The 26206-nt window shown below is 37.7% G+C and overlaps 1 protein-coding gene across 1 annotated transcript in view; it reads left to right on the top strand.

Annotated features, from left to right (window-relative positions):
* IQGAP1 (IQ motif containing GTPase activating protein 1) overlaps positions 1–26206 on the top strand; it is a 123286-nt gene that overhangs the window by 54623 nt on the left and 42457 nt on the right. Inside the window, exons 7-15 of the mRNA XM_074232604.1 lie at positions 307–420; positions 3968–4146; positions 5361–5445; positions 6348–6511; positions 6654–6738; positions 10626–10789; positions 11016–11176; positions 13267–13391; positions 16388–16551. Of these exons, the coding sequence (XP_074088705.1) occupies positions 307–420; positions 3968–4146; positions 5361–5445; positions 6348–6511; positions 6654–6738; positions 10626–10789; positions 11016–11176; positions 13267–13391; positions 16388–16551 (1241 nt within the window). The remainder of the gene's footprint in view (positions 1–306; positions 421–3967; positions 4147–5360; positions 5446–6347; positions 6512–6653; positions 6739–10625; positions 10790–11015; positions 11177–13266; positions 13392–16387; positions 16552–26206) is intronic.

Below are 26206 nucleotides of genomic sequence, written 5' to 3'. Positions count from 1 at the left end.
ACCATATTGGATGAGGGCTAGTTGGGCTGAAAAAGTTTAAAAGATGAAATTTATTGTTTGTCAATCAGTGTTTGATGTATTTCCCCTTCTTCCTTACCCCTCACCTCCATCTGCCCCATTCTTGCACTTTTTTGGTTTGTAACAAACTTTGTCTGCTGCCTGTCTTCTCTTTAGACCAGCTTCAGTTGTTATTAGAATTTTTAGATGTTCTTGAATTGATGAATGCTACCACCTTTATTTTCTGAAGCTTTGTATTATTTGTAGAAAGGGGGATTGAATCAATTTTTTTTTCCTTCCATCTTACAGAGGAAGAGATCAACAACATGAAGAGTGAGCTTGAGAAATATGGGATTCAGATGCCGGCCTTCAGTAAAATAGGGGGAATTCTGGCGAATGAACTCTCTGTGGATGAAGCGGCATGTAAGGAATAAGGGATTTTATGTGTTCTGGTGAGAGTATCGTCATACATTCAAATAGTTCATATTGTTGTGATAATCATAGAGTCTGAGATTTTGAAAGGATCTGGTAAGAATTTCAAATTCATTATACAATTGGATAGGGCAAAAGACTACCTTAAAGGTTCTTTTTCAGAAAGTTATTTCCTATCCATGAATTAAAATCAGCCAAGATTTCTTGGAGAGATAGCAGTAGAAAGAAATGATCCCTGTATCATGAGTTCTGGGCATTGGAGAGACTTCAAGATGAGATTTTTAACTTTTAAAAAGAGTTTGGCTTCATCATTCACATATGAAAGATGAAGTGGAAGATGTCTGTTATCCCAGTTATGACAGTCAATAAAGTTTATCCTTCAGTCCATATCTGGGCCAGATTTACAGGTGGACAGTGCTTTGGGCCCAACTTCGAACAGGAGAATGGCTGGGATTAACGCCAGGAAATTACTAACCTCCTTCAGTTAACTATAATACCTCCCCAAAATGAAGGCTCCCATTTTAATACAAGCATCTGCTGGTATTGCTTTATAGTAGAGGGACATAGATATAATAGTCTCTGAAGAATTTAAAATGACTGTTAATACACAGGATAATGGAGAGGGGTGAGAAGATTGCAATGTGGAGCCAGTGAGGAATTTAATAGAACAGAAGGAAGTAAAAGATGTCATCAAGATAATACATTATAAGAAGACAAGGTGGGCTGATGTTGAAGCAAAGATCATAGCAGCCAAAGTGCTCCACTGGCACCCAAGATTGTGGAAGACCTCTGCCATATTTGGTGGATGCTCAATAGGGAACTTATGGGAGGACATGGGCAGATTTGCTCACCATGCTCAAGCATGGATAGGTGGTTGTCTGCATTATTGGAAGGAAGATGCAGATTGATGGTATCATACTTCCTTTTGAGTAGCAAGCTGTTGTCCTTTAATATGGCAATGTTTGATCCAGTCCAAGGAATTATGGAGCTTCTTTGCCATTATTTTTTGGAAATAGAAACTGTATTTTGTTTATAAGAACGGTGTTGGAAAGTTAGGGCCTACTTTTTGTCCACAAAAATTGCCTTTAATAATATTTATTATCTTTACTGCTAATATGTAGTTTTATGGTACTTTAAAATTTTCAGAGTGTTTTGCCTATAGTAACTCGTTTAATCCATATAACAAGGTAAGTAGAAACATACTGTCATTTTTTGCATGAAGAAACTTGACTTATAGAGATGGTGACTTGCTTCAGATGACATGGCTAGGATACTAGACCTCATTTATACCAGATTCTCCTAATTTGACTCATGAGAACAGAGGGGAGAGCCAGTATTTAAGCCCACATTTTCTGATACTAAGTTCAGGACTTGATTGTAACACTCCTATATGATTTAGGCAATGGGGAGAAAGATGAGAAATCTGAATCAAATTTCCAAATAGAATTTTAAAACTATATTTCCCAAGAAACTTTCTTCTCTCCAGGGGACTTTAGTTGAATGTAACCTATCATATTCAGGTGTAAAGCTAAAGAAAAACAGTTATATTCAAAATTCATATCATCAGTTTGTTGCTTTTAAAAATGCTGATCACAACCCATTCGTGCCCTGGGTTCTATGTGACTCTTGTCCATGTCCTTTCATTCTCTCCATTTATCACTGAGCAACTTCCTGACATCATGAAGATCCCAGTGGCACACATGGACTGTCCACTGTTCATCTCTTGTTTTTGCCCATCTTATCATGTGACTAGTCCACCTTTTTTTATTTATGTATTTTTTTTAATAATATCATTTACTCCTATTGTTGAAGAGTTCCTTGTCTGCTGTATGTAGCAGCCTGCTCATGCTGGTCTTCCAGTCATTCTCCTTTCTGGCTGACATTGTTCTGATTGTATCAAACCCCAGAACACTGACTGTGTAGAGGGAGGTGGACCCACCTAGGGCACACCAGGTGAATGAAAATTGTTTCCTGTTTAGATTTTGCCATGTAGTGGGGTGGTAACCCTTGGAGTTTGCAGCGAAATATGTAGGCATGTTTATCTTGGACAGATATCACAGACAAGGTTAAGCCCATAATCAAGAGAAAGAGAATGGGTTAGATTAATTTTACAAATTCTTAGGGCTTCTTTAATAATTGGATGCTTAGAAACCAATGCCCATCTATTCAATACCAGTATTCTATCAGTGTTGTATGACTTAAAGACCTGAAACACTTCAGGCTTCAAAGAATGAGAATGGCTAGCACTTGGAGGACTGTGGAGCAGCATATGGCAGAACAACTTCGCTCCCCTTCAGATACTGAAACATGACCTGAATTAGGTAGTATTGTGGCTCTTGTGTAGGGGCAACTGTCTGAGAGGTTTGAGAAACTAAGAGAAGCTCCAAGGTTGAAATCTCTGAGTGGAAACAAAGCCATCATCCTGATGTCAAGGAAAAATGAACAAAAATAGTGAACAAACAAACCAAACCCATAGGGAGTAGAATAGGGTGACTGCATGTGGGGTTAGAGCATCTGGCCCAGGGCCTTAGGGCATCTTTCACTATCATTCCTCCTGCTTCCAGTCAACCAGGGGATGTTTCCAGAGGAATTGGTTCCTTTTGCTAAAGGCCACTAGCTCTAGAACCCTGCTTGCCTCTGGATATCAAATCAATGGAAATAGGCTGGAGGAGGCTGTGCAGGTTCCAGCCCAGACTTTCAAACTTCAAGACTAATATACTTTCTCCTTCATGGAGCCTCCAAGACTAATTAATTTTCCAGATACAACTAGTTTCAAAAACTCCCTGATGAATTTGACTTTGCTCCTTGCCTTCTAGAAAACTCAGAAGGTAGAATTTATCAAAGGCTTTATTAATTCAATCTTGATTTTTAGGTTTGTTCCCTCTTTTCCATAACACCTACCTGCAAAAAATATTATGTCTCCCAGACCAGAATTTCAGTTGTTGCTCAAAGACAGAATTGTTATTTTCATGTCAAATGAAGCAGCTGGGTCAGTGTTGTCAGTCAGGAAACACTGATTAGGTGCCTACTGTAGGCCAGGCCCTGTGCTGCTCACAGGGGACCTTAGGGAACCTACAGTCTTATGAGGGATGACAATACCCAAAAGAAGCTGAAAAGGGACAGGAGAGGGAAGAGTTTTTAACTCTGGGGCAATATGAAGGCCTCGCTTCTTAAATGGAGTGCCCGGGAGCATCTCTTTTCTGTCCACTCTCCACCTTTCCATTTAGAAGGAGGGTGGGACTCCACAAACAGGGGCAACTTGGAGATGATTGATCTTCCAGGAGTTGAGTATCTGAAGACAGTGTTCAAGTTCAGAAGAGAAGCCAGATAGGACATGATGAGGGTCCCTCCTTCACTGAATGCTGAGAGAAAGGAAGAGGCTAAGAGTCATTACTCTACCCTTTGTTCTTTTTGGCTGCTCGATTGTGAAAAGAGCCCACTGACTCATCTCTTTAATAAGGGATTGTGTATTTAATTGGTTAGTTTACACATATGAATTCTTAACTCTGTATAAATGTTTTTTTGTTTTTTTTTCCAGTGCACGCTGCTGTTATTGCCATTAATGAAGCCATTGAACGTAGAGTTCCTGCTGATACATTTAGTGCTTTGAAAAACCCTAATGCTATGCTGGTGAATCTTGAAGAGCCTTTGGCCACCACTTACCAGGATATACTTTACCAGGCCAAGCATGACAAGATGGCAAATGCAAAAAACAGGGTAAGAATGAACCTTCTGATTGTGGCCTTGCAGGTTTTTTGCAGTATTGGTTATTGTATTTCACCTACCTCTTTTTTAGTAAATTTTGCTACAGAACTTTATTCAGGCTCTGAATGAAGGTCTTGAATCAGTTTATTAATCAGAAAGGACATTCTGGGGAAAGAATGGTGTCTAAATTTTATTATAACTTTTCTTCTTTTTTTAGTCTTTTTAAAGTTTGAGAAGGCTGTGCATTTTGGTCATGTTAATTATATGTTAACTTTGTTTTAATTTTGGGTATGAATATTTGTTTGACCATATAAAATGTATGAGAGCTCAGTGAGTTTTGATTTATTGGAAGTCTGTAATTTGAAATTTTTAACTTTATGGACCAGTTTCTAGATTATGACAGAATGAAGCTAATTCTAGTTTTTACAGTTTTCCTCATTTGTATTCTACAATAGGAGTGGGGAATCTTTTTTTCCACCAATGGCCGTTTGGATATTTATAACATTATATGCCTGTTATATTTGGTCAAACATTTAATTAATTTATCCCTTAAAAAACTCCTAGATTTATGGAATTTTGAGTCCCACTTGTGGTTGCCGTGGCAGCATCAGACCAAATGGCCCTTGGTTGGGCCTACAGCAAGGGTTAGTAACTCCCAGCACAGCTTTAAAATATGGAATGCAAATTGGTTGCCGACACCAAGAACCTTTCCTGCCGCTACTGGGCTGTTGTCAGCGGTCAGGAGACAGGGGGTGTTACCTTCCTACTCACTTGACTGCACCTGCGGTGCAGGAGAGGAGCTGTCCACAACTTACAAGTTTTAGACCATTTGTTGCTCAGTTTCCCCTTCTCATCAGTGATGTGTTGATGAGATAGTGGGGGATGGGATGGCTAATCTCTCCTCTAAGCTTGTTCCTATTCTTTTATTCCTAATAAGTTATTTTAAATTTATAATTGGTTGTAGACTGCTCTTTTACAGTCCATGTGTAAATTATAAATGGGCGTTTTAATTTCCTATGGGTACACTTAATAGAGTTTACTAATGGTGTTTTTCTTAGCATAAGTATTTTTATACTTGAGAAATTAAATCTGTGTAATCATTTTCAGAGCATTATAAAATCTACGCACATATGTAAACCATATTTATGTTTATTACCCAAGAGGAGCAGAGGTACTTTGTAGCCAAATAGGGAAGAACCTGGGCTGATTTTGCTTTGTCTTCTCAGACGGAAGACTCTGAAAGAGAAAGGGATGTTTATGAAGAGTTGTTGACTCAAGCGGAAATTCAGGGAAATGTAAATAAAGTCAATAGTAAGTATATACTGAGCCCACCAACCCACCATTTCATAGGATATATATATATATAAAATCACAATGGGAGAAAGTTGACTCCTTCTTGATTGGGTGGTAGACAGGAGTTAGTTGGTTCTTTATCTTTACTCTTTTTCTGCTCAGGAGGACTTGTTTTCTTCATATCTTTAATAACTTTCATCGGACTCTGGCCCCATCCCAGGCCCCCTTCCTACCCCCCCCCCCCCATTCAGACCTCTTTACCTCACAACACATGAGTCCAGTAGCTTTCTGACTGGTCTCTTGGCCCACGATCATCCCTCCCTCCTCTTGTTTGCTTTAGATTGCTTTATCAAGTTAGTCTTTCAAAGGCACCTTTGACTTGAATTTTATCATAGCTCCAGACCCCTTAATTTGTCATCTGGTCCTGTCCTTATTACTCCTCTAATATGCTATAGCAGAGGCTCCACCTCTGGCCCCTTACTCACCGTACTAAGTCTACTTTTCACTTAGACATCCTTTCCCGAGGGCCAAACCTCACTCATCTCGTGTCCACTGCTGTGAAGTGTTACCTAACTCACAGAGTTCTTTCCTTATTATAAAATCCTTATATCTAGTTCAGTGTTTTGTATTTAAATATTTGCTGAATAGTTGAACTATTCTTATATAGCAGTGTTCTCTAAATCCTCTGGAATGCTGTGACCTGTAACAATTTTTTATTCATGGTCACAAAAAGTGACAGAGAGGAAGACTGCTGGCTTAGTATTTTTCCCATCAAGTGTTCCTGAGGTTGTACACCCATCATTTTATTTTACAGTAGAGTGAGATGACGTTTGGACTAGATTTCTGGGGTCTTACACTGGTGTCATTTGCCATGGAACTGACTGGGTGAGCGGTCCTCTCTTTTTCCTTCTCCCTTCCAGCATATTCTTCATTAGCCAATGTGGACCTGGCTTTAGAGCAGGGAGACCCATTGGCCTTATATAAGGCTCTCGGGGCCCCAGCTCTGGGCCTTCGGGGACTACAGCAGGACAACTGTGATTGGTACTTCAAGCAGCTCCTGAATGAGAAGCAGCAGAAGAAGCAGGTAAAGAATCATTTAGAACTGGGAAGGGGTAATTTATTTGAATCCTTTACATCCCTTCAGCCTTTTTTTGACTGTTGGATCTTTGTGGATTCTTGCTGAATCCATATTAAGACTTATGTGACTGTTAATTTGCTTTCTTCAGAGTGGAGTGATTGGTCCCTTGCAGAAGGAGGACCTTCAGGCTGGAGTGGATGCTGCCAACCGCGCTGCCCAGCAATATCAGAAAAGTAGGTGCCTTCTGGAAGTGTCTGCTCACTTGGAGGGGGAAGTGGAGGTGAAGGAAGGAGGTGGAGGTAGTTGGGGACAGGGAAGAGTCAGAGTGCTGCAGCTGATGCTACAGGTCAGTCTAGTCCCCCTAGAGGTGCCAGGGGTGCATGCCATAAAACTACTGGGTATCCTTTGGGGGCCCTTGAGATCTTCCTGGGACTGGAGAGTGTTGGCTGGCAGCCGCTTGGAGGTCAGGCTCCAGGCCTTCTTGGTCTGGAGACTTCAGGGAAGGAAGCTGGCTACTTGACTTCTTTGGGAGAGTTCTCTTTGACATTTTTGTACTAATTTGGAGGTTTTCAGGGCTAATGAGATTCTGATAGAGATTCACAAGTCAAGATAACTACTCCCATATGGGGAGCAACTACTGTGTCCAAGCTCTATGCAATAAGCATTTTACTGTTATTCCATTTGATGCTCACAACAACCTTGAGGGCAAGGTGCTATTATTACTCCATTATATATGTGGGAAAACTGAGGCAAACTCGCTCAGGGGCCTGCAGCTGGTTAGTCTCTGAACCCATTTTGAACTCAGGTCTTCCTGACTCTGGGCCCAGTGCTCCAGGTGCTGCTCCACCAGGCTGTGATGCTGGCCGAGCCTTGCAGGCCAGTGAAGCTAAAATAATCTTCAGTGATATTTTATTGTTGATACTGTGGATATTTTTGTGTGAAGTTTATCCACAGGATATTCTATTTTTTCTCTGTATGATTGTCTTAATTTTTCCCAAGGGGTATTTTGGATTGTTCTGGGAGGTGAAGTTCAGAGAGGGAATACTTAGTTAAATTAACAACAGATTCTTAACTCTACTTTCATGCAAGTTTTCCATTTTATACCTGGCCTGATTTTATTTTGTCTTGATTTAAAGTATTTTCTTGGGCAGCTGGGTGGCGCAGTGAATAGAGCACTGGGCCTGGAGTCAGAAGGATGTGAGTTCAAATTCGACCCCAGACACTTAATAATTACCTAGTTGTGTGGCCTTGGGCAAGCCAATTAAGCCAATTGCCTTGGAAAAGAAAAAAGAAAAAAATAAAGTTTCTTTTTTTAATGAATGTACAGTATTCCTTTTCTTTGGCACTTTCTCAGGAAAATGGGGATAATTAGCCAGATTGAGCCCAAACCTACTGATTTATGATCCCTTTGAAATCTAAGTATTTTGTCTAATCTTTGAACATGTCCAGCATCCCTTGGTCTGTCCTTTTGCTTCCCCCTTCTCTCCTTCCCTCCCTGGAAGTTAGTCCTTTGGGAATTCCTTTCTCTCTTTCTTGGTGTCCTTTTGGCTGCTGTTGCCCCCTGATGGCTGACTCTGCTAGGGATGGGCCCTCGCTGACACCCACTTCCTCCTGGGTCTCTGCCTCCCACAGTGGCTCACAGATGCTTGGGATCCTCAGTTATTCATCAAGCAGCCCCTTCAATTAACATATGATTGTTTGGCACCTCCAATGTGTTAGATGCTGGAGAAACAAAGACAACAAAAAGCAAACTAGTCCCTGCCCTTAGTGATCTTATGTCTCATTAAGTAAAGAAACAAAGGAGAGGAGAGAGAGCAATCATTCACTCACCTTGGTCATTGTGTCTCTCTGGCTGAGCCATGAAGGGAGATGAGGATTTTGAGAGTTAGACATGAAGGAGGAGTATTTTCTACAAAAATGAAGAAATGGAAGTGGAATGTTAAATGTGCTAACTAGTCAATGGTCCAGGATGTCAGAACTGATGAGACTCCTGGCACATAAGCCTGGGAAAGGTTGAATCAGCATTCAGAGGCCTTAAGGGCCAGACTGGTTGGTATTTCATCTTAACAGATAATAGGGAGTTTAACAATTTTTTTTTCATTTCCCAATTACTCAATTTACTTATTGTCCACAACCTACTCTCCCCTCTTCAACATAACTACACATAGAGACAGTTATATCCTTGACTTGCTATTATCCACAAGTATTCTAGTTTTATGATCATGAACTCTGAAATTCTTTTATCTGATCACAATCTGTTGCCATTCAGCTTTTCCCTTTAACTTGGAACCCCAAACAAATCCTTTTCTTCCCTGTTACTATGTCTGGTAAATATCTTAAACTCAACACATCCCAAACTTGTACTCATCTTTTCCTCAAACCTTCTTCTCTTCCTAACTTTCCCTATTACTTTTGGGGATACCACTATCCCCTCCAATTGCCCAGGTTCAAAAACTGGGTGTCATCTTCAACTCCTTAATCTTACCTTCTCTACTCCTTCCCCACCACATATTCAAGCTGTTGCTAAGGTCTATGGTTTCGTTTTTTTTTTTAACATTTTAACATTTTATTTCTTTTCCAATTATATACAATAGTGATATGTACCCATCATTTTTTGCAAGACTCTAAATATTCTACAATTTTTCCTCTCTCCTCCCTTCCCCTGCCGAAGGCTGTCTGACAGTCTCTACATTGTTTCTGTGTCATACATGGATGTAAATTGAATGTTATAAGAGTAAACATTAAGAATTAAAATTTTAAAGTAAGGGAGAAACATGGGCTTGAATGTTTATATAAAGGTGCTTTTAAAACCACAAAAATTATATAACTATAAGGGGATATATATTATGTGGAATATTTTGAGCAAGAGATTGGAAGGAATATTTTAGGAATATTAATTTGGTGATGGGGATAGTGGATAGAAAAGAATGGCATAAGGAGAGCCATACTTTAATGGTTAAAGAGCCTGCTCTATAGTTTATTGGATTATTTTATCTATTGATTTTAGACAGTTAATAAGTATGTATTAAAGCCCTATGCTCTGTTGCACTGGGGATAGAGAATGGCAAAAGTAGAGTTCATGAACATACAAGATAATTACAGAATAGGGGAAAAACTGATAGAAGACAATGGATTCCTCCACTGAGTCTTGAAGGAAGCTAGGGAGGTGAAGAGCCCAGCAGCTGAGGTGATGGAAGTGAGGAGTCCAAGGAACAGCAGGAGAGGAATGTGGACAAAGACTGGCAAGCTAGGAAGCGCCCCAGCTAGGAAGGATTTTACTTGCAATACCCAGGCCTCTTTGTTTGATTCTCGAGGTACAAGGATGGCCCATTGGTGGTTTTGTTTGGGGATGGAGGGGGAGGATTTGATATCTGAGTGGAAGATAAATTGAGATGGGCAGAACTTTGTGACTGGAAGCCCATGTAGAAGGCTCAATGTTCATAAGACCCATCACTGAACTGCTCAGCTGGTTCCAGACAATAATTCTATCTTCTGATTCCAAAGCCCTATTGATTAAGGCCACCGATGACACCTCCTCCACTGCCACTGTTCAGGATGGGTGAGATTTTACTAAACAAAAAAAAAAAAAACCAAAGAGATGGCATGTCCTTTTTTCTAAGCAGTTGAGAATGAGCCCCTATATAGGGGAGATAAAAGATGTGAGAGAGGGAACCATCTGCTGGAGAAGAGAGGATGGGATCAGGCCTAAGTGCATGTAGAGGTCTTGGCAGGATGGGCCATGTCTTTGAGATTGGAGTTAAGGAGTAGATGATGGGGAGTATCTGAGTAATTGAGATGAGGAACTAAAGGGGAGCTAAAGGCCTGAATTTCTATGAACAAAATTGGGTATTTCTATTCTCTCTCTCTCTCTCTCTCTCTCTCTCTCTCTCTCTCTCTCTCTCTCTCTCTCTCTCTTAAAAGATATTTTCAAGGCAATGGGGTTAAGTGGCTTGCCCAAGGCCACACAGCTAGGTAATTATTAAGTGTCTTAGACTGGATTTGAACCCAGGTACTCCTGACTCCAGGGCAGGTGCTTTATCCACTGTGCCACCTAGCCACCCCATTTCTATTCTCTTAAAGTTGCAGTTCTTGCTTTTCACATCTTTTGTTCATTTCCCAGGGTTGGCAGCAGTGACTTCAATTAATGCTGCAATCCAAAGGGGTGTTGCTGAGAAGACTGTGTCAGAGTTGATGAATCCAGAGGCTCAGTTACCTCAGGTGTATCCTTTTGCTGCTGAACTTTACCAGAAGGAGCTGGCCACGCTGCAGCAGCAGAGCCCTGATGTAAGTAACTGGACCTGGGCAGTTTGGGAGGGACAGAGCATGGAAGTGGACAGCAGAAGCATTAGACTAATTCAATGTCATTCCTCAGCAGAGCTAGATAGCATGTTCTTTCTAAGTAATAAATGACTTCTCTGTTGGTTCTATTGAAATACCTCCTTCTCTTGACAATAGGTAATATTCCTCACAGCTGTATTCCTGTCTCTTTCTATCTCTTTGTTTTGTTTAGCATAACCTCACCCATCCTGAACTCTCAGTTGCAGTAGAAATGTTGTCATCAGTGGCCTTAATCAATAGGGCTTTGGAATCAGGAGATAGAAATACTGTCTGGAAACAGCTGAGCAGTTCAGTTACGGGTCTTACTAACATTGAAGAAGAAAATTGCCAGAGGTGAGTTACCAAAGGAGGAAGAAATTTAGAAACCTATTATAAATATTTTTGATATAATATATAATATATAAATATATAATATATATTATATTATAAATATTTTTCATTTGTTTTCTTCAATGAATTTTGTATTCATATCTTTTATTTTTATTTCTTCTAAGTTTCTCCTTATGCCTGTTTTCCTTCTTTCTCTCGAAGAACCATCCCATGTAAACAAAGTATATGTTTTAACAAAAAAGAAGAAAAACATAGGAAACAACTCAACACACACACACACACACACAAACATATACAATACACCCCCCTCCCCCAAAAACACATGTAATGATTCAAACCTGTGGACTTCTGACCTCTGCAGAAGAGTAGTGGGATATATTTTTTCATATTTCTTTGGAACCTGCTTTTTTCTTTTTAATTTACAGCATTCACTTTTAATTATTTTGTGGTTCTTTCCTTTTACATTATTGTTATTTTTTTATATTGTTTTCTTGATTGCTTCATTCTGCATCAATTCACGTAAAGCTTTTCATGCTTCTCTATTCCTCATATTTTTCATTTCTTACAACACACAATATATTTATTCTGTTCATGTACCATAGTTTGTTTAGTCATTTCCCAGTTAAAAGGCATCTGCTTTGTTTCTGATTCTTTGCCCCCCCCCCAAAAAAAAAGTACTACTTTAATTGGGCTTTTTAAATCTATGACCTCCTTGGAATATGTGCCTTATAGTACATTCTGGATCATAGGGTATGGACATTTAATAAATAAAGTTTATTTATATAATTCCAAATTGCTTTCCAAAATGACTGGAGAAATTCACAGCTCCATCAATACTAGTATACCTATCTTCTCATGATCCTTCCAGCATTACTTATTGCATTCTTTGCCAGTTTGCTGCTTATGAGGTGAAACCTCAAGGTTGTTTTTTAATTTGATTTCTCTGATTAGTAGTGATTTGGATTATTCTCTCATGGTTAATAGGTTGCAGCTCTTTGGAAACATGTTTGTTCATATCCTCTGCTCACTTATCAGGAAATGACTTTTGTTTTTTCATGGACAGACACCTATATGCATATACATGCACATTTGTAGCTTGTATAAAAAAAGCTTTTTTGAAAAATATAATACAAATCATTTGATTAAAAGATTTTTCTTCCTCATTTGACCTCTTCTTTTGTATCTTATATATACTAATTTTGTTTGGCAGAAACTTTTCAGTTTTGTGTAATCAGAATCTACTTTCTCTGTTGTTACTGTCTCTGTCCTTCATTTGGTTAAGAAGACATTTCCTACCTGATGTTGTTAAATGTGTGATCTGGTATGGAGAAACTGGATCTAAAATATCAAGGGGAATAATGATAGAAGAAGGAATAAAGGGAGAATAGCAGTTCCAGATCTCCAACTACATATGACATAGTTGTCATTATTCTATCTGGTGTTGGCTTTTAGAGAGAAAAGTGGGTCAGTGGAGCAGATTAGAGAAAGGAGAATCAGAAATAATTTCCTTAATATCCCAGTGTTTGATTAACTCAGATGCACCTATTGCTTAGGAAAGAATTCCCTCTATTATGAAAACTTCTCTTAGAGAACTGAAAAACAGACTGTCAGAGGTCAAGCTTCTATCATTATCTCACATAGAATTCTACATTAGATTCTAAAGACCTGGAGAAGCTGATTATATGCTCTTCATAGTTTTGAATAGATACATTTTTTAACTAAACAAAGGATAGGGGCAATTACAAAAGAAAATCTCATTTGTTAACTCCTTTTTAGAACCCTTGTTCACTCTTATTTTGAGACTTCGTGATTTATGGATTGTCTTTTTTCCCTTTTCTCAGGGAAGTTGCTGTATTTTGGCATTTGATCTGCTTTATAGCTTACCTTGCATTCTTACATGTTTTTCCAGGTCTCAGAGAGCCCTTTAAAAAGATGTGCTCAGTTTTACATTTGCTGTCTTAATTGCAGGACTTAATTTATCTCATCCCTCATAGATCTTTGTCCCCATCTCTCTTTATTGTCTCTTCCATGTTAGTTTTAAGGTCTTGCTTCTACTTACACTGGACTTAACTTCTGTTTCTTTTTGGGAACAGGTATATTGATGAACTAATGAAACTGAAAGCCCAGGCCCATGCAGAGAATAATGAATTTATTACATGGAATGACATTCAGGCTTCTGTGGACCTTGTGAACATGGTGGTACAAGAAGAAAATGAGCGTAAGTATGCTACAAAGTGCTGGCTTATCCTCAAGTATGGTTTTTGGGAAAGGCTTTTGGTGAAAAAAGTGTAGGAGATTCAGGAATCAATCAGTCTCTCTCTCTCTCTCTCTCTCTCTCTCTCTCTCTCTCTCTCTCTCTCCCCCCTCCCTCCCTCCCTCTCTCCCTCTCTCTCCCTCATTTTCTTTCCTCTTCCACTCCCCTCATCTTCCCTGAGATGGCAGAAGAAGGGGAAATGGAGGTCTTAATATAGTACTCTTTGCCTGAGAAAGAGGAAATAACTTTATGCTCATTTCAACAAAAACTGCTAATTATTATTATTTTTAAAGGAATTAATTTTGAAGTGTGTAACATTCAAGAAAGATTCTGAAATAGTCAGGACAGAAATTCATCATGCACATTTAAAAATTGCTTAAAGGAAAAAAATTACTTGATGATGATTTATCTTTTTTATTTGATGGTGATTATTTGACCAGAAAATTTTGTTCAGGCTTTTAAAAAATGATGTTTTTTTTTTTGTTGTTGTTGTTTTTTTGCTGGGTACAGAAATAGTTGAAGGAATATATTGCAGTTCCTATAATTTAAAGTACCTTTGGAAATAAATGGCCATTGTGTAGTAGAGAGAACTTTGGATGTAGGTTTGAGTTTTAGATTTGTAGTTTGGTACTTTCTGTCTTTTAGTTACTCTGTCTGAGTCTCAGTTTACTCAAAATAGCTCTCACTCTGTGATCCTGGTATCTCACTAGACTTGTGGAAGGATAGCGATTAGGACTTTGGTTCAGCTTAGTAGAACTGATGAAATGCTATTGTGTGTAGAGCTCTGTGGTAGAACCAGAAGAGCTGGCAGAGTTTAAATTCCGAATTCAGCAAGGAGCTAAGCTAGCACTGACTTTGATACAGAGTATGTCATGAAAAGTATATCAGAGAGCTAGAACATAGGGGAGAGAATTACTGACTGAGCATATCAGGGAAAGTTTTGAGGGAGGAGTGAGAATTTAAAAAAATATTTTATTTTCAATTACATGTAAAAACAATTTTTACACTCATTTGAGAGCTAGCATTTGGGTTGGCTGTACACAGCAAGTGTTTAATAGACCAATCAGCAAACATTTATTGAGGCTTCCTATGTGTTGGAAAAAAAGCAAAAAGCAAAAACTGTCTCAGCTTTTATGGAACTTATGTTCTAATCAGGGAGACAACATAATAACATCTGTAACACAAGACAGTCTAGAATATATGGGATGGAATCTTAGAGGAGAGGTCAGGAGCAGGTCAAAAGTGATCCTTAAGTTAAACCAAGAGTTTAAGTCAGAGGTTGGGAGGGAGGGAAGGAGAGAGAAAGGGAGAACAGAGCCACAGCTGTCTGCTGAATTGGATTAACTTTATACTGTCCTTAGTGTGAATGAAGGATGATATACTTGATTTCTTTTTCTTTTTTGAGTAAAATCCAGAAATCATTAACTTTATTTTTTTACACATTAGAGCATGACTGAAGTTCATGACAAAGAGCCAGTTTTCTCCAGTGTCACATGAGATTTAAAACAAAACAAAGAAAAAGAAAAACAAATTGGAGTATTGTAAAAGTAACTTTTCTTTCTTTGAGAAAAAAAAGTACATAATGTGTAAAATTTAATTTTTAGTTTTATAAATAGTTGTTAATATATTTTATTTATCTCCTTCATTTTCATATATATAATATATACAATATATTTGTATAATGTATATATTTTATATATATGTGTATGTATGTATATATGTGTGTGTATATATATATATATATATATATATCTATGTATATATGGATGGATATGCACACATCCCCTCCTCCTTCCACAATCAATCATTCCTTGAAAATGTCATCCGTATGCAGAAAAAACCCTCTCGATTCTGAATTTAGGTTAAAGCAAAAAAATTTTCACTTTTTAAAACTTGTTTTATGGTTTTTTAAAATCTTTTTCTTATGGTTTTTTTACCCTTTTAGTTCCGATTCTTATTTTATAATATGACTAATATGGTTATTAAACTTGATTGTACATGTATAACCTCTTATAATATCATTCTCTGATGTGGGGAGCAGGGGGGTGGGGGAGACAGAAATGTGGAACTCAGATGTACTAAAAAAAATATGTTGGAAAATACCTTTGCATTTAATTGAAAAAATAAAATGAAATATTATTAAAAAACCAAAGTATATTAAAAAGGGGTGGTGGAAGAGTTTAATAAAACTAGCTGGTTTATAGTAAAATAACATAATCAGCAAAGTCAGATATTCATACTATCATACATGACATCATAATATCATGCTGTTAAGGAAAGTGAGGAATGGGTAGAGGACAAGGAGGGAGGGAGATAATTCAGAACTGAAAATAAAATTGAATTAAACAGAAAAAAAAGAATTGAGGGAAGCATTTTTGTTATCTCTTCTTTGGGGTCAAGTTTGGTCATTATAATTACCTAGTTCACTCCTTTCTTTCTTTTACTCTTCCCTTCCTCTCTCCCTATTTGGTTCCTTTCTATTTCCATTGTTTTTCTGGTTTGGCTTCCTTTACTTCTTATCAGTTTCATGTATTTCCATGCCTCTGTATAATATTCACAATTTGTTATAGTTTCATAATATTCCACTATATTCATGTACTACTATTTGCTTAACTATTCTCCAACTGTTAGACATCTATTTTGTTACTAGTTCTTTGCTGTTGTAAAAGTGCTGCTTTCAGATATTTTAGGTATTTTAGGTATTCTTGGGTCACATTTTAGTCATTTAGCATAATTCCCAATTGCTTTTCATAACAGTGGGATCAAGAATAATTTAATTTTGATTAAGCAAACTAAGAAATATATGAAATGAATTACAAATGTTGTGATATAGTAACTTTGGTAAAAATCAAAGTCTCAATTTTGATTGATTTATTTTTGTGAAAGCTGCTTTTATAAGTCTTAAAGCTTATTCATAATTTCTTTCCTTTTTCATTGATGTGTCAATACTTCCTTTTTAGGAATTTTAGCAATTGGCTTGATTAATGAAGCACTGGATGAAGGGGATGCCAGAAAGACCCTGAAGGCCTTGCAGCTTCCTTCAGTTAAACTTGAGGGGGTGCATGCTCACGTTGCCCAGCATTACCAAGATACATTGATTAGAGCAAAGCGGGAGAAAGCCCAGGTGAGGTCATGGTCTGGACTTTTGCTGTGTTAGGGCAAGACTGGCAGTAGGCATGTTTGGTTCTTTATTCAGTGGTTAGCTGAGAGTCTTGTCATATATAAGGTTTTTAATAAATGTTTGCATTGAATTTAGTAATAAATCAATATCCATTAACTGCCTAGACTGGGTACAGGATTAGTTTAGGCTTTGTGGAAGTTACAAAAATATATGAAATATAGTCTTTGTCCTTCCAAGTACAAAATCTTATTTGAGCAACAGGCAGCTTGAAAAGTAGAATAGAACAAACTGAAGTTAATGACTCTATGAAAAAACAAGGAATATTAAAAAAAAAATCAAAAGACTGAAAAAATAGAAGAAAATGGAAGGTATCAGATACCAGAAACAGTTGACAATTATATTAAGAAGAAATAATTTAAAAATTATTGAATTAGCCAAAAGTCATGACCAAAAATAGAAGCTAGACATTATATTTTAAGAGGTCATAAAAGTAACTTCCCATATTCTTTTTTTTTTTTTTTTTTTTTAGTTTTTGCAAGGCAGTGGGGTTAAATGGCTTGCCCAAGGCCACACAGCTAGGTAATTATTAAGTGTCTGAGGCTGGATTTAAACTCGGGTCCTCCTGACTCCAGGGTCGGTGCTCTATCCACTGTGCCACCTAGCTGCCCCCCCCAATATCCTTTTGATATAGGCAGTGAGAATAGAAAGAATCTCTCTGTTATCTCATGAAAATTCTCAGAAACATAGCCAAAATCTAGAGCTTTTGGTCAAATTAAAAATACTTCAAGCAGTGAGAAAGAAAGAAAGAATTCAAATGCTGAGATGCCACAGTTAGGATCACAACAGATTTGGCAGTCACCTCGAGATGTGATCCTTGCAATGACAACTGCACTTCCATAGGACCCTAATGAAACAGACTGGCCACCCAGCTCGACTCAGTGAATGGACTCCAGGGGCACATTGACCCTTTTTTGGGGGGGAACATGGCCAGTACTAGGGTTTGTTTTACTTGACACCACATTTGTGGGTAAGTATTAAGTGTCTGAGGCTGTATTTGAACTCAAGTACTCCTGACTCCAAGGCCAGTGCTCTATCCACTTCACTACCTAGCTGCCCTGGGTGTTGTCTCTTTCTTAGGTTGGAGGCATAGTATGTGTGGAAGGGGGTGGAGATTAAAAAAAAAAAGACATTTTTTCATTGACTGAAAAAAAAATTTACTTTAAAAAATATAGACTTTCTATTGTAAAGTAGGTAGTCCAAATTAACATTTCCATGTAGTTTCCATGTATTGGAAAATGGTATCTATACACTGGAAAGTTTAATTACTAACATTTTTTTATTTTCAGAATGTCTTTCTAAGGATTCCAAGGCAAATGCAAATCTGCCTAGGAGTACAGTTGATTTACAGTCTTTTTTTTATAAATAAACATTGAGCATCAACTTACCTATTTGAGAGTAAGAGATGTGAGGAAATAAAAAATAGATCTTACATATCCAGTTGTAGGTTTTTGACCATCATGGAGCAGGGCTTGGGCAGCTGAAGGAGACAGTTCTTTTTTTGGCATTCTGAAATTTGGGAGATTTAGGGAGTAATTCCCTTTATTCGCAGAAGCCTAGAATTTCATATTTGGAAGGGATTTTAGAGACTATCTGAATAGGAATCCTCTCTGCAAAATTAGTTCTACTTAGTTTGGAGGGAGTCTTCTTTTATTTGGGCCAAATGAAAAGAAATGTCAGTGGAACTTATTTGAAGTGAAATCATATCCTTTGTATCTCTGAAATAATGAACTTTTTCAGAAGTTCACAAAATAAAGAAATAGAGGAAAAGCTCCAGACTTAGCTGGATGAGTATAGATAGATGAGGTTGAATTGCCTTTTTTAGACATGAGTTTAAGCTCTGAATCCCTTAGTCATATTGGGAGCAGTTTTAGAAATCGGAGTCTATTACCAAATTTAGTCACAAAAAGGATTTTAACTGGAACTTATTGAAGTTCTGTTCTCTGGTAGTTGTTAAAAGAAATTGCTAATGACTATTGGGTTTGAGTCACAATGTGAGAACATGGATATCATTGGAATACCAAGAAACACATTTTATAGCAGGCTTTTATATCTTTAGTTAATTTAAATTTAATTTAAAATGTTAAGGCAATTGTCACCATATGTGCAATAGTATTCTCTCCCCTCCTCCTTCTTTCCCCACATCATAACAGAACAGAATCCAAGAGAACCAGTGATGACTAGGTTAAGGACAGCAATAGCCAAAAAGAGAAACAACTTTCAGAAACTTTTCATAAGAAGAGATATGTCTGTTAAACCTTTCAAAAACTAGAAAGTTAGCAAATAGGCCAATTGATATCAGGAAAAATCCTACATAGATCATTCAGTCTTACCTTTTTAAAGGTCTTACTAGGTTACAAAATGTTATGCTAGCTTTTGGGGGGAGATCACAAAGTTTAGCAAAAATAACATCATTACTCCTGTGTGATCCATACATTTCAGTAAGCAGGTAAGTTATATACACAGATAACTAACTGTAGGATTTATTATATGTTTAATATATATAAGAGGAGCAGCTAGGTGGCTCAGGGGATATAACCCAGGCCTAGAGTCAGGAAGACCCAAGTCAAATCTGTGTGTGACCCTGGCCAAGTCACTTAACCATGTTTCCTCATCTGTAAAACGAGTTAGAGAAGGAAATGGCTAACCACTCCAGTATCTTTGACAAGAAAATCTCAAATGGAGTCACAAAGAGTCAGACACAACTGAGATGACTTAACAACCATAATTTTTTTTATTGCTGTTGTTCAGTACAAATGTTGTAACAATGCACATTTGAATGCTGTGAGTTCTCAGTATGACTTTCTGGAGGAGAGTCCCTTTTGATTGGTTGTAAAGGGATAGGAAATTCAACCTATACATGGACCAACATTTTTTACAACATAATATAGGAAGAAGGAAATGATTAGGGATGAGGAGTGAAGGAAGGTAGATAGGTCAGATAGGTTTGAATGTGTATAAACACAAACACATGTGCATGCACCACACATTTTTCTTTTATCTTTTGCCTTTTCTTGATTGTTTTCTTTCATTTTTCTTGGGCATTCCTTGATGCCTGCCCCCTTCCCCTCCTTTTTATCTTCTTTTATTCTTGTCCTCCAATTCATTCTCATTCTTTGTCCTTATGATGAGTTGAGTGTATCAACACATATCAAGCTTAGTGTTTATCCAAATACATTTATGTAGATGCTTAATGGGTATTATAGAATGATGGTTTCCTTATTCAGAATGTCCTCCATTACTCTGATTGACATGCTTCTAAGTGCCAATCACCTTTAATGGTTATTTTTCATTTGGGATAATCATATTTTTTCTATCATTGAGCCCAGAAATCTGTTCCTTTTATTTCTCTCCTTTGGTTCTACCCCCCTACCCTCTGAGTCAGGCAGAATAAGTCTGATTTTTCTTTCACTTAACAACTTCATCATATGTCACCCTTTCTTCCCTTCAAGTGCCTGGCACATAATAGATAATAAATTTTGATTCAGATGAATTAAGCCACCTCAATTTCTGCAAGTCTTTTTAGTGTATCTTGTTTTCTAATCTCTTCGCCATCCTGGTCTTCTTCCTCTGGAACTTTTCTGATTTGTCAATGTCCTTCTCAGATTTTGGCATCCAGTGCTTAACCCAATACTCAAAATAGGATTTAACCATGGTTAAGGACAGGGCTAACAGGCCAGACTGGCACTTTTGATACTTCATACCATTCCTCAAGTGAAGTTTTTTTTTTTACTACCTGTTTATATTATTGACATATTGAGCTTGAATTTGAATTGAATTGAATTTAAATTGAATCCATTCTGTATTTGTGCAGTTGATTGTTTAAACTCTTAAGTGTAGAACTTTACATTTATCCTCCTTAAATTTCATCTTCATATATTTGGCTCTATATTTTGTTTGATGAATAAGTGAATCAATGAAAAAATACTTACATATACACTGTATACAGTACTATGTTAAATACTAGATTGCAAATGGATAATTTCTTTTGGAGAATCTTTTTGGATATTGAGTTTTTCATCAACTATTAGCTCTTCCTCCCAGTTTCCAATTATTTGCAGATTTGTTAAATATACCTTTTATACCTTCACCCATGTCATCATAGATTTAAATGCTAAACAAAGACTGATGGGGTCTTGTGGCATCCCACTGGAAGCCCTTGAGGTTGATGTGTTTGCTTAGTTGATATTTTGGATCTGTGGTTTCCACAGTTTTTGAATTCACTTTACAATTGTGTTCTAAATAGCTCAGGTCTCTCCACCCTACCTCTAATGATGTTAGGGAAAGCTTTGTCTTGTGTCTATTGAAAAACCAAATGCAGTGGTTCTCCTCTGATATATCATTTAACCCAGTCAGAAAGAAGGAAGTGAGGTTAGGCTTAGTAGGGTTAGGCCCCCCAGAGTTTGTACTGGTTGAAATCATACTAGTTGATGATAATCACTGCTTCCCTACACTTCTTTATTCTTAAGTTTTTCTTTGGCAGAGAGATGAGATGTGAAAATTATACCATTGGAGGATAAATTGAAGTTAATAGAAATCTTTAACTTATAGAAGTATAGGCATAGGAGGGGATATGATAGCTATCTTTGCATCACGTGCTTTGTGGAGGAAGAATAGATACTTATTCTCCTTCATCCTAAAGGACAGAAATAGGAGCAGTGAATGAAAGGTTTCAGAAAAGGCAGATTTTAGTTTGCCTAAAGAAGACAGCAATTTTAAACTTTTATTTTCAATAAACAAGCACTTTTGTACCCCACATTGAAAAAAATAGAAAAAAAGAAAAAAGGAACTCTTGTAATATATATATATATATATGTGTGTATATATATATATATATATATATATATATATATATAGTCCAGCAAAACAAATTCCTTCATCAGCATATCCAAAAAGTATGCGTCATTCTGTATTTTGAGTCTTTTCACTGGAATTAATAAGATCACCAAGAGCGAAAGTATAGACCTTATGGAAGCCAAAAGGGGAGAGATTCCCAGGAAGGAGGGGTGATGAATAGTATCAGAAACTACAGAGATGACAAGTAAAATGAAGGCTCAGAAAGAAGACCAAATGCTTTAGCAAGTAAGTTTATTGGTGAATTTGGAGGGAGAACAAGGTTCAATCAGTGGTCGGTTTGGAAATTGCATTGCAAGGGTGGCAGGTGAAATATAGACTGGGAGTCTAGATTGCCCTTATTAGGAATTTGGCTTTGAAGGGGAGACGAAATATTAGATGAAAGGTTGAGGGATAGTAAGGTCTAGGGAAGGGTATTTTTAAGCTTGAGGATAACCTGGGTATATTTCTTGGCAGCAGAGAAGAAGCCATTAGATAAAAAGACTTAGAATGAGAGAAAAAATGGGGAGAAGTTTTTGGTAGACTAGATGATAGAAGTCAAGCTCTATTTCATTTTTTAAGGGATGAGAAGCATATGGGGAATGATTAGCAAGAAGGGGGCCATGTTTTATCAGATACTGGGGTGAACTGAGAGATTAGAGGATGATGATGAGTTTTGGAGTGGGGGAAGAGGGAGCTTGTGACACTTGGTCTGTATATTCTCAATAAAGGAAGGAAGAGCAGAAAGAATTCTTTTGTTTCTGAGATTCTATGATTCTTGATTGTCATTATTCTGTTACTCATCTTCAGTGTGTTTGCTTATCAGATAAAGAAGGGGAACTTCTTTTCGTGAAGATGTAGGGAAGCTAGAGAAGCCCCAGGTGGGCTCCACTCTTATTTTAACATTACTTTTTCCTCCTAGAAGGGAAATCTCTTTGTTGAAGAAGGAATGTTGTTGGGAGCCAGTCCCTCACCTTTGCTAATACCTTGAAAAATAAATTAAACCCAAAATATAGTTGAAAATGTATTTAAAACCCCCAACTTTAAGGGGGGAAAATTATTTGTGAAAGATTTTTTTTCAGATCTCATTTGGAAACTGGGCCTTTGATTTGAACTCCCAGATTTCCTTTTGATTCATAACTAATATAAAGGTTGGAGGTGAATCAGTTCTTAGTTTGGAATCGAGACTTCTTGGCTATTTCCTGTATTTAGTTTACATAGTGTGGGGGGGTAGGGTCATTACTTATGACATTTCTGTTTTCAGTCTTTAGCAATAGGAAATGACTGGCTGAGGAGAAACAGTGGTCCCCATAACATGCCCCCCCCTTTGTCATTGGCTCTGATGTCTGCAGGAGCCCAGGCCTGTCATGGCAAGGGAGACTGCCAGAGAACAGTGGGGGCAGGAAGCTACCGGGAGGAGAGGTCATTACTTGGCCAGATTGCAGAGATTTTACTGTCTTTAGTTTCTTGTGTTGGGGCAAGAAAGCCTGCTTTTATTTTAACTTCTTATTCTTTTTTTCCGTTTTCCAACCTTCCCATTGGTTGGTTATGTTATTAATGACACTGGAGCAAACTAGGAGTCATCACTTTGGGGCAGGGAAGAAAGGGGAGAGAATAACACTGATTAATGTCCTAGTAGGTGCTAATAAGCACTTTATAAATGGGGGTCTCATTTCAGCCGAAAAGGACTGGAGAGGTTCCGAGGTAGGCACCACAGAGATTGCAGCTTGCCCAGAGTTACCCAGGGAGTATTTTAGCAGAGAAAGCCCCTGTTGAGGCCCACATCTTCTGACTGTGCATGGTGTCCATATGCTCCCATGGTGCAGCTTTTTTTAAAGTCAGATCCTTTTAGAATGCCTCTTAAGGCGTCTTCAAGCACAGGGCACTGTAGTTGGCACTGGGGCTGCAAAGATCCAAACAAGCAAGGGCACCAGGGTGTGCCTATAGCAGAAATTTGATGAGAAATGTGCAGATCTCTCCAAGTAGGAAAAGAAACACAAAGGTGGGGCATGGTTTTGAGTCCCCTGGGAAATCAGAAGGTGCTTCTGCAGAAGATGACTGGGTGCCGGGCTTCGAAGGACTGAGAGCATTTTGACATCTGGTAATTTAGGGTAAGATATTCTGGATGAAAGGAAGAATGGATCAAAAGTTGACAGGTGAAAGAGACTGGCCTTTGTGGGGAAGAGTGAAGTGTCACTTTTTTTTTTTGCAATACACTTATAAGTTGGAATATAGCAAAAGACTGGGCTATACATAGAGATTTGAACCATCCATCCTCAGCTGCTAGTTTCCTTTATGCCCTTTTCCTTTTACATTTGGGTGGTTGAAATGACTAAAGTTTTGTCTCCTCAGTCTACTTTATATAATCTGTGTTGTCAGATGAGTCTCACTAAAATGGTTTTTAATCATGTCCCTATTCTTCCCATTAATATCTTCAGATGCTCCTCATCTGTAGAATAAATTCTAAAATCCTGAAACCTGGCATTGTGAAGCCTTTCACAAACTTCCCCTTTACTACTATAGCAAGGATTCTTTTTTTTTTTTTAATTTGCTAGAAGAAGGGTTTTTATTAAGATTCTTTAGAAGATTAAAAAACAAATGCAACAGTTTAGTAAGCTTCCTCCCAAGCTCTTTAAACAGAATTAGGTCACCTTTATTTTTATTTTTTTGACAAGGCAATGGGGTTATAAGTGGCTTGCCCAAGGCCACACAGCTGGGTAATTATTAAGTGTCTGAGGCCATATTTGAACCCAGGTCCTCCTGACTCCAGGGCTGGTGCTCTATCTGCTGTGCCATTTACCTGCCCCACTTCTCCCTTATTCCTTATGCAACCTCTCAGTTCTGCCAAATTACTTTAATGGTCTTCTGGATATGTATTTTTACTTCCCCATATCAGTGTTTTGGGAATGCCATTTTCCCATTCCTCCTCCCCTTAAATTAATTTTTAGTCATGTCTCACTCTTCATGACAACATTTGGGAGGTTATTCACCAAGATACTGAACTGGTTTGCCACTTCTTTCCCCAGATCATTTTACAGATGAGAAACTGAGGCAGAAACTGAGATTAAGTGACTTGCCCAGGGTCACACAGCTAGTAAGTGTCTGAGGCAATCATGTCCAACTCTTCATGATGCCATGGCCAGTATGATTTTCTTGGCAAAGATACTGGAGGTTGCCATTTCCTTCTCCGATGGAATAAAGCAAACAGAAGTTAAATAACTTTTCCAGGGTCACACAACTTATAAGTGAGTTCAGATTTGAACTCAAGTCTTCCTGATTCTAGACCCAATGGTTTAATCCCCTGAGCCAACTAACTTCCTCTACTTTCTGCTCTCTAAATATTCTCATTTTTATCCATCCTTTAAGACTGAGTTAAGGGGCAGCTAGGTGGTGCAGTGGATAAAGCACCAGCCCTGGAGTCAGGAGTACCTGAGTTCAAATCCGGCCTCAGATACTTAATAATTACCTAGCTGTGTGGCCTTGGGCAAATTACTTAACCCCTTTGCCTTGCAAAAATCAAAAAAAAAAAAAAAGACTGAATTCAACTCCCAACTTCTGAGTGAAGTTCTTTCTAATCACCTTAGCATGAAGAAATCTCATTTCAAAACCAAAATGGAATGGCATAAAAACAAACCAAAAAACCAGCCTTTTTTCCCCCCATGTACTATATAGATATTTTAAGGACAGTTTCCTTTTTGATAAGTAGATTGCCCTTCTGCCTTGGTAAGACAAACTGTGTTGAGCGAGGACTGAATTAAACACTCCAAAAGGATGACTGGTGTTGATAGTGTTTTAAGGTTTACTAAACTCTGTCTCACATCAGTCTTGTTGTTTGGAACCATTTTAAATGTCTCTAATTTTTGTGTGTATATGTTAATATGGCCAACTAGATTTTAAATGCTTTCGCGATAAAGATCTTGTCTTATTTTTTTTCTTATCTTTGGTGGACTAGAGGTTCAGTCTGTATTTACTGATTTGATTTGATATCCTTGTTTGGATTGTGACCCTAAGGAAGATTGTGGAATGTGGAGTTAAAAAAGAATTCCAGGGGGAAGGCAACCTTTGAGTGAATTGTTTTTTATGGAGTTAAAGGCAATGATTAGGGGAATATATGTTTTTAGACATATACATAGCTCTAGGCAAATTCACACTATGCTCAGCTTTTGTAAGTTGCTGTATTGTTTCTCTTAAATAAGCAATTGATGTGAATAAATATATAGAAATTTTAATACTTTGTGGAGCTATGATCTTTTTTTTTTAATTTTTTTTTTGGGGGGGAGCTATGATCTTGTTGATGCAAATTGCAGCCCATCAGTTTCTTCTCATTCTCCTTAAATCTTGTCCTTGTCTTTTCTTTACTCCTTCATAAATATACTGGATTTTTCCCCCTTGATTTTTTTTTTAATGTTTTGGGGTACCATGGCAGTGGAAGTTCATCCATTGGTGGTCTCTTCTTTCTGAAAAGGCTCATAGTACCACACATTTAGGTCATCAGGTTCATTATTACTGCTTCTATTTTTCACTGGGTTATTGAACTAGTGGAACAACCATGAATGTAATGGAGGATGCACAGTATTTTGTTGAATAGAAGCATCTGAAGAGTCTCACCATCTTTAGGGAATGTTTTGTCTATCTGGACTTTGCGCAATCTATATCACTGCCAGATGCTTTTAGTCAGCACCTTAATTTAGCAGATTTTTGAGCAAATTATTTTTATGATTTTATTTGTCATGGAATCTTATGTGACCCTAATTATGCACAAGAAATG

Source organism: Macrotis lagotis, chromosome 4 (genome assembly GCF_037893015.1).
Source record: "Macrotis lagotis isolate mMagLag1 chromosome 4, bilby.v1.9.chrom.fasta, whole genome shotgun sequence".
Classification (NCBI taxonomy): domain Eukaryota; kingdom Metazoa; phylum Chordata; class Mammalia; order Peramelemorphia; family Peramelidae; genus Macrotis; species Macrotis lagotis.
Note: the sequence above shows the minus strand (reverse complement) of the source record. Positions and strands in the feature narration are given on the sequence as shown.